Raw genomic sequence first — 13892 nt, 5'->3', positions numbered from 1 at the left:
CCCCTCCATTAAATTTGCGAAAGAGATCCCGTGACTGCGCTTACCCTTCGCGTGTTCTAACCCCACATTCTACGCCCTTTGACACCATAACGCGTCAAACTCACCCCAACCTACTCCGTACTCCAATTCTCATCAGCTACCAGTCGTTACAACACAGAGAGATGAGGATATGCGTTTCCACGATCCGCATCACCCAGGACTTAAGCCGGTCTGCTGGCCATCAACGCTGACATGGACGCCTTCGTGACGAGGAAGAAACGCAAGTCCAGCCCAGAATCAGCGACACACGGTGCTACTGCTACATGTGCAGATGATGCCTCTGAAGAGTCAACAGATGTAAAACTGGCCATACTGTCGTCTCTACATCCACGTATTGGTCAAGAAACGCTTCTTGACATTTTACTAGCTCACGATGGCAATGTCGAGGCGACAACACGGGCGCTCAAAGCACCCCGGCTGCTCAAGAAACCTGGTGCCAGCACTGCCGTACCTGCTCAGACTTCATTGCGGTCTTTCGCCATCAGCTCTAACACAGCGGTTGCGTCTCTCTCGCCCAAAAAGGCGAAGCTCCTCTCTCGAAAAGGAACGACGTTGCATCTATACGACCCCAGAGACGTCAGCGACCACACACCTTGTACCATCATACATAACTTCTTGCCCGCAGAGGAAGCAAATGCCCTGTTACTTGAGTTGCTGGAGGAATCAAAGTCGTTCGAGAAGATTACATTTAAACTGTTTGACAATGTTGTCTCGAGCCCGCACACCTCGGGCTTCTACGTTGGCAGCTACAAGGAGCTGCAGGAGCAGAAGCATGAGTATGTGTACAATGGCTCGAGAATGACGGTGCGATTGCCTCTTCCCCTTGCGTGATATTTAATGCACTATCTTCTGACATGATATATAGGACGTAAGGACTTTGACACCGCAGTTGGAGAGAGTCAGGACCCGTGTTCAGGAGGCGGTCAACCGGGAAATTGAGGCGCGCATCCGCACTCGCTACGGCGGGAGGAAACTCAAATACCAGTCGCCTGGCCCATGGTCCCCTAATGCAGCCTTTGTGAATTGCTACAACGGGCCGCAAGAAAGCGTCGGCTGGGTATGTATTTTCCCCCTTCCCATCAGCCGCATCCCAAGACACCAGACGCCAACGCAAACCAACAGCACAGCGACCAACTAACGTACCTCGGCCCCCGCCCAGTAATCGGCTCGCTCTCGCTCGGCGTGGCGCGTGAGTTCCGGGTGCGGCGGATCCTCCCAACTTCAACCGGGGACGACGGTCCCGACGTCGATGACAATAACAAGGACAGCAACGACACCAACCCTGACGCGGCGGGGCAAATCGCCATCCACCTTCCGCACAACTCCCTCCTGGTGATGCACGCCGACATGCAAGAGGAGTGGAAGCACTGCGTGAGCCCCGCCCAGGCCATCGAACCCCACCCGCTGGCTGGCAACCGGCGCATCAACATCACCTACCGCTACTATCGTGCCGGCTTCCACCCGCGCAACACGCCGCGCTGTCCGTGCGGCGTCCCCGCCGTGCTGCGCGTCGTGACCAAGAAGCGCGAGAACTGGGGGCGCTACTTTTGGATGTGCCACGCGGGCAACGTCCCCGGCAAAGAGGCTTGCGCCTTCTTTCGGTGGGCTGAGTTTGACGATGATGGAAATCCTGTTCCCCAAAATCAAGGGGGAACACCAGCAGCAGCAAGATAACCAATGATATGACAAGTATGGAGACAGGGGGACAAGCACAGTGATTCTATGTCGTGTTTTCTATCTTTCGTTTTGTTCTGGCAATCGATGCGTGGCGTGAGACACGTACTAATAACGAGTAGCTGCTCTTATTGCCACCAGCTTCCCATCCTTGCCTTCTATACAACCACCCCCCCTCTCCCCCCTCCCTTGCTTGTCTATACTCACGACGTTCTCCAACACCCGCCACAGGGCCAGTCTCCCTGGTTTGGATTTCCTCGGTGGTTCTACGTTTACCATTGCCAGAGCTAGCCGAGAAATCGACGGATCGCCCCTGAGCGACTTCTCTCCCTCATGCCGGACCCGTTGCCGCTCCAGTCCCCTTCGACGCCTCCCATCTGCTGCCTTCCATGCCGCTGGCGCTTCCCCCTATTGTACGGGCGAGGGAGGTGTGGTTGGGGGCCATGATGCTGGCCTCTTGACGCTAGATGAAGCCGTCCGAGACGTAGGCGAAGCATCCCTGGCTTTGCTCATGCGGAAACTGATCCGGCACGCTAGCGCCGCCGCCATGTCTCCTCGTGAACCCCTACGCTTCTGGAGTCGGTTCATCTTCGCCCGGTCAAGGCTGGTGCACCGCTGAACATCAGGTTCCGGGATTGTCCCCGTTGGATAATCTAACCATGGTGATGATGTCGATGCTTGCTTCAAGCTGGCTCGCCGCTTGGGAACGGGCGGCGCCCCCCTTGCGGCGCGAATCGGGCTGTGTTGTGAAGCCACTTCCATTCTTGGTGTTTGCTTCCAGTCCCGTTTCTCGAAGCTTTCTTCCCGATGACCGTTGTTGAATACAACTGATGCCGCAGAAGGCAGGAGTACTGTTGGCGGCGGTATTGCACTCGTCTTCTTGCACGGGATGTGCTTGGAGGTGGCCACACGCTGCATCACTTCGCGTGCACTCTTGATTCCCCAGTGCGCGGTAACAATCTTCAACAAAGGGTTTGGCTCTGGCGTGTGACAACGTGGGGACCACGGGGAGCCAGAGTCGTAGCGCATGATGGTTGCGGTTGCCGTGGTTTGGACAGTTGTCTGCAAGCTAGGGACGCCCTGATGCGTTGGAAAATCGTCCAGTGCCGTCTCAACACGCGTTGACTTCTGGAGAAAGCCACAGTGACGGTACGTGACGCGAACTTTTAGGAATTCCATCATGGTACCGCTGAGGTAGTTCTCAAGCTCTTCCATGATATCGTCAGAGCTTTGACGAGCATAGCCGTGCTTATGCCCGCGATCTTCAGGTGGAAGTTTGGCATGGACAACCAGAAGAATGCGAGAGCCTGGATATAGCATGGTTCTTTCCGATCTTTCTTGCTGTTAGCATGGTATCAGAAAGATGAAGGGATGGGCTTGAAAATACTCGGAATATGCGGTGCCATCTAGCACCTCGATAATTGTACTCCTGTTTGTGGGCAATATCTCAACTGACACATCATACAGGTATCGATACCGAGGATTGCCTTTAAAAGATTAGCTGTGCCGAACGTATCTAAGGTGTTGCCGTACGTTTATTACCGGGTAGAGACGACTCATTGCCATGGGTCGCGAGGGTGGCATAAGTTGCGTGTTTGCCAGTGGCGCCAGTCCGGTATAATTGTGTCGAAAGCTGTACGGCTGCCCACAGAGTTGTGAGGCCCTCGCCAAGAGCGCATTGTTCAGGGGTCACGATGATCTGGGGGACCAATACAAACGGATCCGCGATACATTGCTCGTAGGGGGAGCACCCCTGACTCCTGGGGCCGGCAGATACAAACTCCGGAGCTGTGACCGACCGCGTGCCAGCGTCAGAAGATGGGCCCGGCGGGCAATGGCTCCTCCCATTCCGGGGTGAGAAAAGCGGCTTGCTCCGCTTCTCTGCTGTAGCGTTGACGGTTGGGCTCACCCCTCTGGAGGAGCTATGGTGATTCGCAGGACCATCCCAGATTCTCCCTTGAGCTGCCAACGACAAGCTCGGACTCTCTAATTGAAACGATTCGTGCAACCTACTTCTGTCGTTGGATATAATCCGACGTGATTCTCGGCTTGTTGTGGATCGTTGATACTGAGAATCGGCGCATGGAACCAACAGCTTAGCTGCATGGACTGACGGGCGTAAGCAGAGTGCTTCAATCCTACACGGCTCGGGCGGGTCTGAGGGTAACCCGTCTGCATTCTGTCCGCTCGTGCGCCTGTGAAAGTCGCAGCCAACAGGCCACGAGTCAGCTGGACCACATCGCGTTGCCTTCCTCTTCGGCATCTTCAGGCTTCCCTCACCACCGGGTCGCTCTTCCGGACTATCCTCCTCCGTTCTTATGTCCGAAGCATCGCTTTCAGAGCTGCAACAACGGGAGTCCCTGCTGACCCGAACCTGCCGCTGCTGAGCTGATCGCTTCGTAATCCGCAACGGTTTGGGAATGTCGCTCTCGACCCAGCCATGCGAGTAAGCGCTAAACCCGCCGGGACCGAAACGCTCGCTGTTGGTAACGATGTCATCCATGGCGCCCCGACGTGCAGTCGGTTTCTACTACGGTAGAGTGTTTGCTGGCAGTCCTGCTCCAACGGCGATGGAATAAAACATGGACGAAGGATAGTTTGTAGCAGCAGGTATTATGCATGCATGTAACCTATCAGACAGCCATGCGTTTGATGTCGAAGTATAGTACACACCAAGCTTCGTGATCACGCCCGCGAAAGCAATGTGAGTACCTTAGCCACCTAACACCCGACGCGCGAAACGGCAGACAAGGTCTCCACTCCACTACGAAACCGCTGCCGAGTACGATGAGTGACTTGGATTCCAAGCCTAGAAGAGTACACCACCAACTCCCTGAAAGGCGTCAGGTACTGTAGAGGCGCCTACCAATCCACCTTCCCTTCCAAGCTAGCCGAGGGTCATGCACCCGGGAAAGAACCAGCCTGCCATGCAGAGGCCTTCGTGCTAAGCCGATGCGCCAAGCGTACGGAGCAGATTTGATTTCGCTCCCTCGACCTCAGCATCGTCCATGTTGAGGAAGTTGATCTACCAATCATCGTCAGCCGGCACCGTAGCAGGCGACGGGAGGACATTAGCAACGAAAACGAATAGCGTACCACTTCATCAGCCGCCCCAGCATTCCCGTACAGTACACCCTCTGACAAGCTGGCCGCAATGCCCCTTCTTACCCTCTCCTCCCAAACCCCCTCCCAGTTCCATTCTTCTGGACGTCTGGTCGTGACGGGAGCGCTTTGACCAGGAGCAGCCGGAGTGAGACTCCCACCACTGGCAGCAGCAGCCGCCTCACCCTCCGAAGCGGAGGACGCCTTCCCCGCCGTCTGCCGGCGGTGTGTGCGCCACGCATGCCAGGCGCCAGGGTTACCGGCGGCCTCAAGCGGCACCGAATCCAGCACATCCTCATCGTCAAACGTACTCCGGATGTACCTCAGCACCTCGTACGTTGACACCTCTCTCCCGCCGCGGCGGGTCTGTGCGTACCCCGGCGTACCAGCAGAGGACGACGAGGCAGCCGATCCCCTGGATGCGGCCGAGGCAGGCGTCGTCCCTCCCGTGGCCGTGGCCGTGACCGTGACTGCGCCCTTGTTCCTCGGCGGCGTCGTGACTGCCGCGGCACTGCCATTAACATCACCACTACTACCACCACTTGAAACCACCACCTTACTCCCCTCGACAGCAAAATACCCCCCAGTAGCAGCAGCCCCCGAGCCCTGACCAGTGCTCTCCCTCCCCCTACTTTCGTGCTGGGTCGCTGCCTGCGCCCGCGCCGCCCTCGAGCCCCGCCCAAACCAGCCCGGAAACCCATGCCGCAGGCTGAAGCCGCCGGGGGGCAGCCGCTCGTCGTCCGAGGCGCTCACGGTCCCGCCGTCCTGCACATCGGTTGAGTACATGTAGGTGGTAAGAGGGGTGATGAGCGGGTGAAACATGTCGGTCGAGAAGGTGACGAGGGGCGGCAGCGACGGGTACGTGTCCGGAAAGGAAATGTGGAAGCGGAGGATGGCGTTTGCGTAAGGGCCTGTTGTCCGTTTTGATTAGTTGAGGGTTTTGCTTTTCACGTGAGTCGGGTGGGTGAAGGAGGATGGATGGATTCATGAGTTTGTGAGCTCAGGCAAGTGTGAGAGGAGAGATTAATATCAAAACTGGAAGCGGGAAAATGTTGCCAGGAAGGTCAAGTAAATGACCAAGGCAATATTAAACGGTCATTCTGCAAAGGAACTGAAGGGAAGGGAGGCTGGACCTTTGCGGACGAAGATTACACCCGACCAAAGGGTTGGGTCGCCCGGCGTCAGACTGACATAGATGCCGTGTGGGCAGGCTTGTTTGAGCCCGGCACTTGAGATACAAGTCAGCACACCATGTAACCTGGAGTTCCACGTTTAAAGAAGCAGATTACTGGGGATGATAAGTAGGACATACAACTCGGCAAGCAGATGCTGTCGCTTCATGGCGGGCAAAGTGCCCATTTTTGCGGTCGCGGAGGAAGCCATGCGGAAATCTGTTGGTATTGGGTTCTACTGCACTCAAAAGGTGTTTATGAGTCATATAAAGTACGTTTCATGGCCATGGTCAAAGAAGATGGGGGCCTCGGTTTGCTCATCCGTCGACCATGGTCGTGATGTTGAGACGTCGACGTTCATGCATCGGCGCCAAGAACACCAAGAAACCAACAGGGTTAGGGTTGTGCCCAGATATATCACCCCCCGTCTGCCCTTGATCATAACTTACACTACACAGACCAAAGCAGCTGCTTGGCACGTACCTATAGGTAAGTGAAGCATTTGAAACAGTGTAAAGTGCTCATGTACCTAAGGTGGTGAAAGCACTAACATATTCAATCGTTAACCTAACTCTTTGTACCGTAATTTGGTGTGGCTTCATTTACGGTCTACCATAAGGCGCCGGCAAATCTATGCACATACTTCGTACCTCATATCATCTCATCAAGTCGTCCATAGTAAAAGTGCCCAAGCTGAATCCTTGCTGGCACATCCTTTGCGTGCGCCACCGCGTCGAACCGAGCACCGTTGTGCCGGATTGGGGAACCACCATTGGACACCCCGCCTCGGCGAGGGCACTTCCTCGCCGAGTTTTGCACCTTCCTATCTTAGGATGCTGCATGAGCCCCCAGCTGTCATGTCCTCTCCAAGCCTTCTCCAGGGGAGCCCTTCGCGAAGGGGGAACGTACCCTGTCTCGTCAGGGTTTGGACGTAAGGCGGGCTTCGATCTTGGCTTTTTCCTGCTCCCGAAGCTGAGCCAATTCGTCCTTGGAGGCATCGTAGCGGGCAGTCAGCTGGTTGAAGGGGTTCTCGGGGCTTCGCTCAAACTCCTTCTTGATCTTCTCCTTCTTCTGGTTCAGCCGCAGGCCAGCGCCGGTGCCGTCCGCCTCCATCTCCTTGAGTCGTCGCTCCTCGAACTGGGCCAGGGCTGCCTTGTACCGCCGCTCTGGGTGCTTGTCAATCTTTGCTGCATCGGACGAGGTTGCCAGAGACAGCGCGTCCAAGGCGTTGTCAATGCCCGACGCGTTCAGCGCCGACAGGGGACCGCTGCTGTCACCATCGAGCTGCGAAAGGTCTAAGCCCCTGGTCTTTCTGACCGCTGTCTTGGAGTTTTTGGGCGCCGATCGGCTAGGGAGGCTCTTCTCCTCTTCGGCGAGCAAGGCCTCTCGTTCAGCTTTCTTGCGGGCCTGCTCTGCCTTCTTTGCTGCTTCGGCTTCCCTGATTGCGTGCAAGAAGATCAGTGCCCGTCACGTCGCCGCTGCATGCCGTACCGAATTCCGGCTTGGTTCGGTAGGTGTGTGGGGAATGGGGATATGGATGCATGACTCCATGTCCATAATGGCGGGGCTAATGAGAAGGGCGGAACAGACAGTCTGTCGCCAGCTAAGGGTACAATACAAGCGAACATGCAGCGGCCAGAGTGCTATCGTCGCTTTGCCAGATTTGCACCACAGCGTCGTACAACACATAGTGGGGGGGTTCCCTTGGCAAGCTCACACCGGGTGGCTGGCCGGAGTGCCCTCCCGGCGGGTGGCCGCAGCATGCCTCATCGAAGATAAAATGGGAAATGAAAACAAAGACCAGGGCAGATTGGGGATGAAAAGACGATGAGACGAGTAACAGACGCGAACGCCCCGAGTGGACTCACTTTTTGGCATTGGTCTTCGCTCCTTTCTGCCACTCTGCCGACTCGGCAGCCTCTCTCTCAGCGTCGGCAGCCGCAGCCTTCTTTGCCGCGGCTTCGGCCTTACGGGCCTGGCCAGCGGCCTTCTTGCTGTTGCCCTCGGCCCCGCCCTTCTTGCCCGCCATGCTTTGCTGTGTGTGTGCTGTGTGCTGTGCTGTCGAGTTTCTGGTTGTTGCGTTCTCAGGGAGCCCAGCGTGCGGTTCGCTGGGCAGAGCAGATCAGCTGATGGGCCAAGTGTACAATACGGCTTCGGGGTGTAATGTGCGTGTGCCTATGCAGGATGTAGGTGGTGGAAAAAAGAACAAAGCTCGAGGAATCGGGAGCCAAGCAGATACGTAGTGGGGACCGAGACGTGATTGTGTCACCCCCAAAAGTTCTTAGCGAGGCTGCCAGTGCGTCCTGGGCCGTGCGTAGGGCTTAAAACTCGACGATGCAGAGTCCGTTTTAGGATAGGTAAGCCTGGCTTGGCTCGACCGCTCGAGTAGGTAATTTAAGACATTAGGGAAGGCAGCGACCGTCCGATTAAACTACATACACCGAGGACCTGCCCTTCCCTCAATCCTATAAGCTATGTGGTGTCATGTCCAGGCCGCAAAGTCACTTCTCCCTGCTTCTTATACATAGTATTCCCTGTTGCCAAAACGGTAGCCCAGAAAACCGAGAATTTTAAGATCGATGGATTCAACTCCGAGAAACGTCAGACTTAGTTTTACTTCGCGAGCTCGGAGGTACCTCGAGAGGCAGATTACAATACAGTTAACGTTACCAGCTACACTAGGTTTTGCCTGTGGGAGGCTCAAGGAGTCCGTCTATAACCGGTGAATCTGCAACACCTTCCAGGTTGTTTATTTCGGCTACTGAGTCCCTCGAAGGACTCTTTGTCTTCCCACATTGGGACCTTTTGTCTGCATTTCCCCGAGAGTCCCTCAGTTCCTCATCGGGACTGCTGCAGGCGAGGCTGTCCTTGCCACTTGCTTGGGCTTATCTGGAACACGTCAGGTAATTTCCTGTTTGTCTAGTTCGGTCCTTTTGCTCTCCATGACAGCTTCCTTTTTCTTTTCGTGGGACGCCCCTCTCCAACTGCATCCGCATGGCAGGTCCGACAGTTCATGATGGCTGTACGGAGTACCGGGGTAGCAGTCGTGGATTCTGCATCATCCTAAGCACATCAGTGATCGCATCAGTGAGCCATGATCGTACGGCCCACATCTGGGATGGACTCCCGAACCAGATTCGCTGCCTTCACTTCCCGCTGCCGATAGAAGCTTGGCACCCATCAAAGGGTCGAATGCAGCTCTGTATCGTTGACTCTTGTCGGTGGGCTGCATTCACCCCTGTGAACCGGGATTGTTGCTGCCTGAGACACGTCTCACCGGCCATCGTACCCTTCCGAGGTGTCCATCTGCATCCGCCACAATGCAAAAGGCTGTAAACCGTTCTGTACTCAGTGCACATGTGTCTGGGCAATGTCGACGTGCATTCACCGGCTGACTTTGTTGGCGACGGCCGCAGCGAAGGTCTACTGGGAAGCGAAACTTCGGGCACGACGCTCCCAATGTCCACCCCGCCTCTCGGTTCGACCTCGTGGACAAGGGTTGTTGGGGGGGCGGGCCGTCGATGCTGCAGGCGGTAGAGAAAAGGGTCATAACCAGCGGCCGGTGTCCAGCCGTCGATCCCAAGCCTGGGATGCTTTGATGTTGATTATTTGTTCTTCATCGGCATGGACAAAAGAGGCATCCGGCTGAACCCAGGAGGGCCAGGACCAAGCTCGTAATTCCCGCTTACAGGGCTCCTAACGGGTTGGGACGAGGTCCTCGCGCCCGGCTTCGGCCCTTTGCTGGCCCACACCGAATGATCCAGGGCGGCCTGTTTGACGCTTGTAGAAGCATTTGACGTCGAAAGGGCATCCTTTCTGCAAAACATTCAAAGTAGCCTCGTCTAGACGTCTACTTGATGGTCGTGGTCGATACCCAGACTGTTGTCACCGGGGTAATGGCGGAGACATCCCCTTCCTAGGGAATGCTGCATTGGATCTGCGCATTAGAGAGACGTAGGCCCGAATGCCGCCCTTGCTGCTGTGTATTGTACAATACCTAGGTAGTTGCAGTTCGAATTTCTCAGCAGGCATCTAGTAAGTAGACGCATCCCACCTGTTTCGGAAAAGGATTACTGTAGCATTTCAGGCTGCCGGCCGAGATGAGTGGTTCGAGCCGCAGGCTTCCAGTCCGTTATTCCCCTATCTCCTGAACGGTCAGCAACGACATCCAATCGTGAACTAGGTCAGCGATTTGTTCAGTGGAGAGAATAAACCTGAGCCAGGCGGCACTTCGATATGCTCTGGCTAGGTGAAGGGCCATCCAGAGACATCGCGACGGCTCTGATGTGCGTCTTGGGAGCTAGCTGCTAGACCAGCTGGACGTGGAGATAAAAAATCTGATAGGCTGCCGCTTATGTGACACGAGACAGAATGAGGGCATGCGCGTGTGTGACGGGCGATCGCAGGGACCTCTCGACCTTCCAGAGACACCTAGCAAGTTGATATTGGCTTCTTCAAGAGAACTCTGCGTGCGTCAAGGGTCCGAAAACGCGGCCCGCCCTTGGGCTGCATGACCGGTCGGGACACATACCCGCGGCCCTGACCTTCCCGTCTTCGCGACTTGTTGTCTCGGGTCCATGTTGATAGTGGCTCCGGCCCTTCTTTTGCCTTATCAGCCCGTCAAGCCAGAGACACCTAGGCCGGATCTCTTCTATCAGCTGGCTCATTGTATACTTGTTACAACGGCGTATTTTCCTTACTGCCGGTAGCATATCTACCAGTCGGGGCGAGTGTTGCGGCCCCCTTCAATGCATGCTTAGCCCGTAATCATGACGACGGATAACGACGTTGGTTTTCCGAACACGAGCTGACGGAACAATCCACGTAGCAGACGCCTGCGCCGAACTAGGCACATAGAACAGACCTATGTCAGCTGCTAAAAGAAGGAGCTGGGGAGCTGTCAGAAAGGAATGAAGCATTGACGACTGACGCCTCATCATGCACGATAGACGCAGTCCGACGGCGGCGACGGTATGTTGCGGCTCGCTAGACTGTTCGAAAGGCAGTTTCTCTGCGTGATGACGGAGCTTTCTCACACATTAACGACGCCGTTCGGACACTGCTCAGTTCGCCGAGAGTGGAGTGTCGGGACCGAGAAGGATGATCGCGTTTGGGCTCGTTTGGAGATACGGAAACGGCCAGAGCCAGAGCCGCCGCATTTACCTGTGAATTTTTGCGCTCCAAAGAGGCCACTTGCAATCACTTCGGTTTCCAAGGTTCCGATCAGACTCGGGGATGAGCCGGACCTGAACCGAGCTCGGCGTCGATTTGCGTACAGAGTAGGTATGGGACTAACCAACAATGATAAGCCTCAGCTGACTGCAAGGAGCTATCACAAGACCCATGTAGATGCAGCGGCTCGAAGGCGTGGGAGCAGCAGCCACAGGCAACCGATGCCGAGGTTGAGGTAAAGGCCTAATGCAGTTGGTTAGTAGTGTACTAAATCATGCATGTACGGACGGGAGCACTGCAATGTCGGGTGTATCCATAAGTAACCTACCTTACCTATACCTACTCAAAGTCTACCCGGGCAAGATCGGGTACGGCCAGCTATGTACTGTACATACATACCTTATATATGTATAGTACTGTACCAAGCAGTGTTGACGGGAGGCACCAGGTAGTGTAGTAATTATCGGCTCGCTCGGAAGGAGCGTGAGACTTGCAGAGCGCAAGCTCAGCCCAAACCACTATTCTGGGTCGGCCCTGGGTTCAATTTCAAGGTTTGGCCGCTCTTGCACTGAGTAACTGAGGTCATATCCTGGGTAGCAGAAACATGCTGGATCGAATAAGAGCGATTTAAGCATCATTTCAAGCGCCTTTCAGAAAAACATAGAAACAATATATCTTTTGATTCACAGGCTTAAGGTGGTCCCCACGGCACGACATAGCTCAAGAAAGAGGAGAGTTGATGGTGTATAGAAAAGGGCAGTGAAACAGACGTTTTAATTTTGAGGTACGAAGTAGTAGTAGGTACAGTACATACATACACTGTATGTAACTGTATTCATTGAACATGGAGACAACAATGCTCGTGCGGGGGACCGTTGTGGGGCCAATGCAGAACCTGAACAACTCCTCTCCGCACCTCAACGGAGTGCCATGCTGTGTGAAAGGCATCTTGCACCGACGCTTATCTGCCTCTACACTATCTCAACGAAGACAATATCTTGGTAAACACCAAATTGGGGCAATAGTGTGAGCTCTGGGCTATACTACACGTACAGTCATAGCGCCCAATGTCTCGCAAGCCTTACCTTATGTGTATCAAAAGTCGTCGATCACCGTCGAAATTCGCGTTGTACGGATACCTATGTACAGTACAACCCCAAGCAGAAGCCCACTAAGATGTCTGTAGTGTTGTAAGGTTCTCTGTAGGATGATAGGATCTAAGGATGGTAGTGACAAGTCTTGTCCCAGCTGGGCGGGCGGCGGTTGAGCTACACTACAGTACACTACCGTGTAATAATGGATGTATTACAGGCACTTCCGTGGTTGGGATGAAACGGAAAGCCACAGAGCAAACCCTGTTTCCTGCCTACACTATAATAGGAAAATCCGGCACATACAACCATTCGTACGTGAGATCAGGCTCCATGGATACTTCTCTACTGTCTCGGTAACAACCCTAGGTGAAAAGCGAATAACCCATTTATATTGTACTTAGTCTGGAAAATAAGTTTAGGGCTTTGTACTACAATACGTTCCGTCACTGGTCAGTCACCTTGATATAGGCCGATGTCCACTACTATTTTCAGTGTAGTTTCCGGTCATGGAGGTAGTCCGATCCCTCTCGTTAGCCGCTTAAATGTGGCTTTACAAGGGCAGGGGGGTTTGTGGCTGCTCGAGCGGGATTTGGACTATAAGCAGAAACTCGGTAATTAACCTTACTCTGTACGGAGTACTGTAAATACTGGAGCTGGTATTAGATCACTAACCTCAGATGGTGAAAGTAAAGCAAAAGCTAGGAGTTACCGTTAATGCGAGGTTGGAATCGACAATCAGAAAAAAACCCAGAGCCATCACCTTGCGTGCTGCGTCGAGTGTCTTATGAAGGAGGCGGGGCCTGCATGATATAAGAAGCGGTCTGAAATTGCCGATTTCTCATCAATTTGGTATGCGGTGCAGAGAGGGAGGCAGGCATTGTACATACAAGTTGTGGGATTGGCCCTGGAGCTGGGCTTGCTGAACAATGTCAGCGGCAAGGACAGCAGGTTAGGATTTTTATGGAAGGTTACTCAGCCCATTCAGCTCATCAGACGGGAGACAACTACCCTACCATTGTGATCAGATTTATGGTTGTGTAGGTAAGGTATGTATTGCATTGAATGTACATACATACTGTCGCAGGCGCCTCGTCAATATAGTAAGAAAGTTACAAAGCACGAAGTAACGTTATTATTCTGGCAGTTAACCACTTGATCACTTAGTTATAATTACACTGCTCGGCAGCTTAGTAGACCACCTTTCGACGTAAAGTACAGGTAATTCCTTATATTATAAAGTAGACAATAGCACAGAGCTTAGGCTCATCCTGCCCCTACAACCTATAATCAACAACCAACACCCCAACCGCGATTTCTAGACAGCATATACCTAGCAATTACACGTTTTATTGGCATTCTCGTATCTGAGTCTCACCTATAGTCCCCCCCTTGTTTGTTCGTTAGTGATGCCTGGATGCCATTGCATGGGGTGGCATGTCATGTATATACTATAAGGGTTAGGGTTAGTGTGACGAATCTCGGTCCCCTAACCACTGAGAGGGACTTCTCTGAGACTGAAGGTCTGACTTAACGGCGGGGTGAGGTTCGGTAGAGCCAAAGGGTCTACAACAGTTGACACAAGCAAGTGTTCACACAGTAGTAAAGACAACTGCTTGCATTGCTTACTGGAGAACCTCCT

The 13892-nt window shown here is 54.1% G+C and overlaps 4 protein-coding genes across 4 annotated transcripts; 1 reads left to right on the top strand and 3 right to left on the bottom strand.

Moving 5' to 3' along the window:
• Positions 1–67: 67 nt before the first annotated feature.
• N656DRAFT_847450 (uncharacterized protein) lies at positions 68–1713 on the top strand (the record flags this gene model as incomplete). Its single annotated transcript, XM_064819268.1, has 3 exons — positions 68–843; positions 905–1096; positions 1162–1713. Exons 1-3 carry the CDS (start codon positions 232–234, stop codon positions 1711–1713), a joined length of 1356 nt encoding a protein of 451 aa, XP_064667256.1. The 5' UTR covers positions 68–231.
• A 204-nt stretch (positions 1714–1917) lies between these two features.
• Positions 1918–4413, bottom strand: N656DRAFT_314616 (uncharacterized protein). Its single transcript, XM_064809214.1, has 3 exons — positions 3247–4413; positions 3101–3200; positions 1918–3046 (listed from the first exon to the last, which is right to left on the bottom strand). The coding sequence occupies exons 1-3, from the start codon at positions 4214–4216 to the stop codon at positions 2122–2124; spliced, it is 1995 nt and encodes a 664-aa protein (XP_064667255.1). The 5' UTR covers positions 4217–4413; the 3' UTR covers positions 1918–2121.
• An 8-nt stretch (positions 4414–4421) lies between these two features.
• Positions 4422–6672, bottom strand: N656DRAFT_782504 (UBC-like protein). Its single transcript, XM_064815773.1, has 5 exons — positions 6631–6672; positions 6128–6533; positions 5949–6043; positions 4810–5726; positions 4422–4738 (listed from the first exon to the last, which is right to left on the bottom strand). Exons 2-5 carry the CDS (start codon positions 6196–6198, stop codon positions 4658–4660), a joined length of 1164 nt encoding a protein of 387 aa, XP_064667254.1. The 5' UTR covers positions 6199–6533; positions 6631–6672; the 3' UTR covers positions 4422–4657.
• A 233-nt stretch (positions 6673–6905) lies between these two features.
• N656DRAFT_715467 (DUF1014-domain-containing protein) lies at positions 6906–8016 on the bottom strand (the record flags this gene model as incomplete). The annotated part of the gene is made up of 2 exons (XM_064812048.1): positions 6906–7425; positions 7856–8016. The coding sequence occupies 2 exons, from the start codon at positions 8014–8016 to the stop codon at positions 6906–6908; spliced, it is 681 nt and encodes a 226-aa protein (XP_064667253.1).
• Positions 8017–13892: the final 5876 nt, after the last annotated feature.

Source organism: Canariomyces notabilis, assembly GCF_033297395.1.
Source record: "Canariomyces notabilis strain CBS 508.74 unplaced genomic scaffold N656scaffold_23, whole genome shotgun sequence".
NCBI lineage: Eukaryota > Fungi > Ascomycota > Sordariomycetes > Sordariales > Chaetomiaceae > Canariomyces > Canariomyces notabilis.
This window is presented reverse-complemented; position numbering and strand designations above follow the sequence as displayed.

Coding starts and splice junctions, on each gene's coding strand:
- N656DRAFT_314616 (XM_064809214.1), bottom strand. CDS start 4,216: ATGGATGACATCGTTACCAACAGCGAGCGTTTCGGTCCCGGCGGGTTT. Junction 3,201..3,246: donor GTCTCTACCCGGTAATAAAC/GTACGGCAACAC, acceptor AATCTTTTAAAG/GCAATCCTCGGTATCGATAC. Junction 3,047..3,100: donor GATGGCACCGCATATTCCGA/GTATTTTCAAGC, acceptor ACAGCAAGAAAG/ATCGGAAAGAACCATGCTAT.
- N656DRAFT_782504 (XM_064815773.1), bottom strand. CDS start 6,198: ATGGCTTCCTCCGCGACCGCAAAAATGGGCACTTTGCCCGCCATGAAG. Junction 6,044..6,127: donor CAGCATCTGCTTGCCGAGTT/GTATGTCCTACT, acceptor TTGTATCTCAAG/TGCCGGGCTCAAACAAGCCT. Junction 4,739..4,809: donor CTGGGGCGGCTGATGAAGTG/GTACGCTATTCG, acceptor GATGATTGGTAG/ATCAACTTCCTCAACATGGA.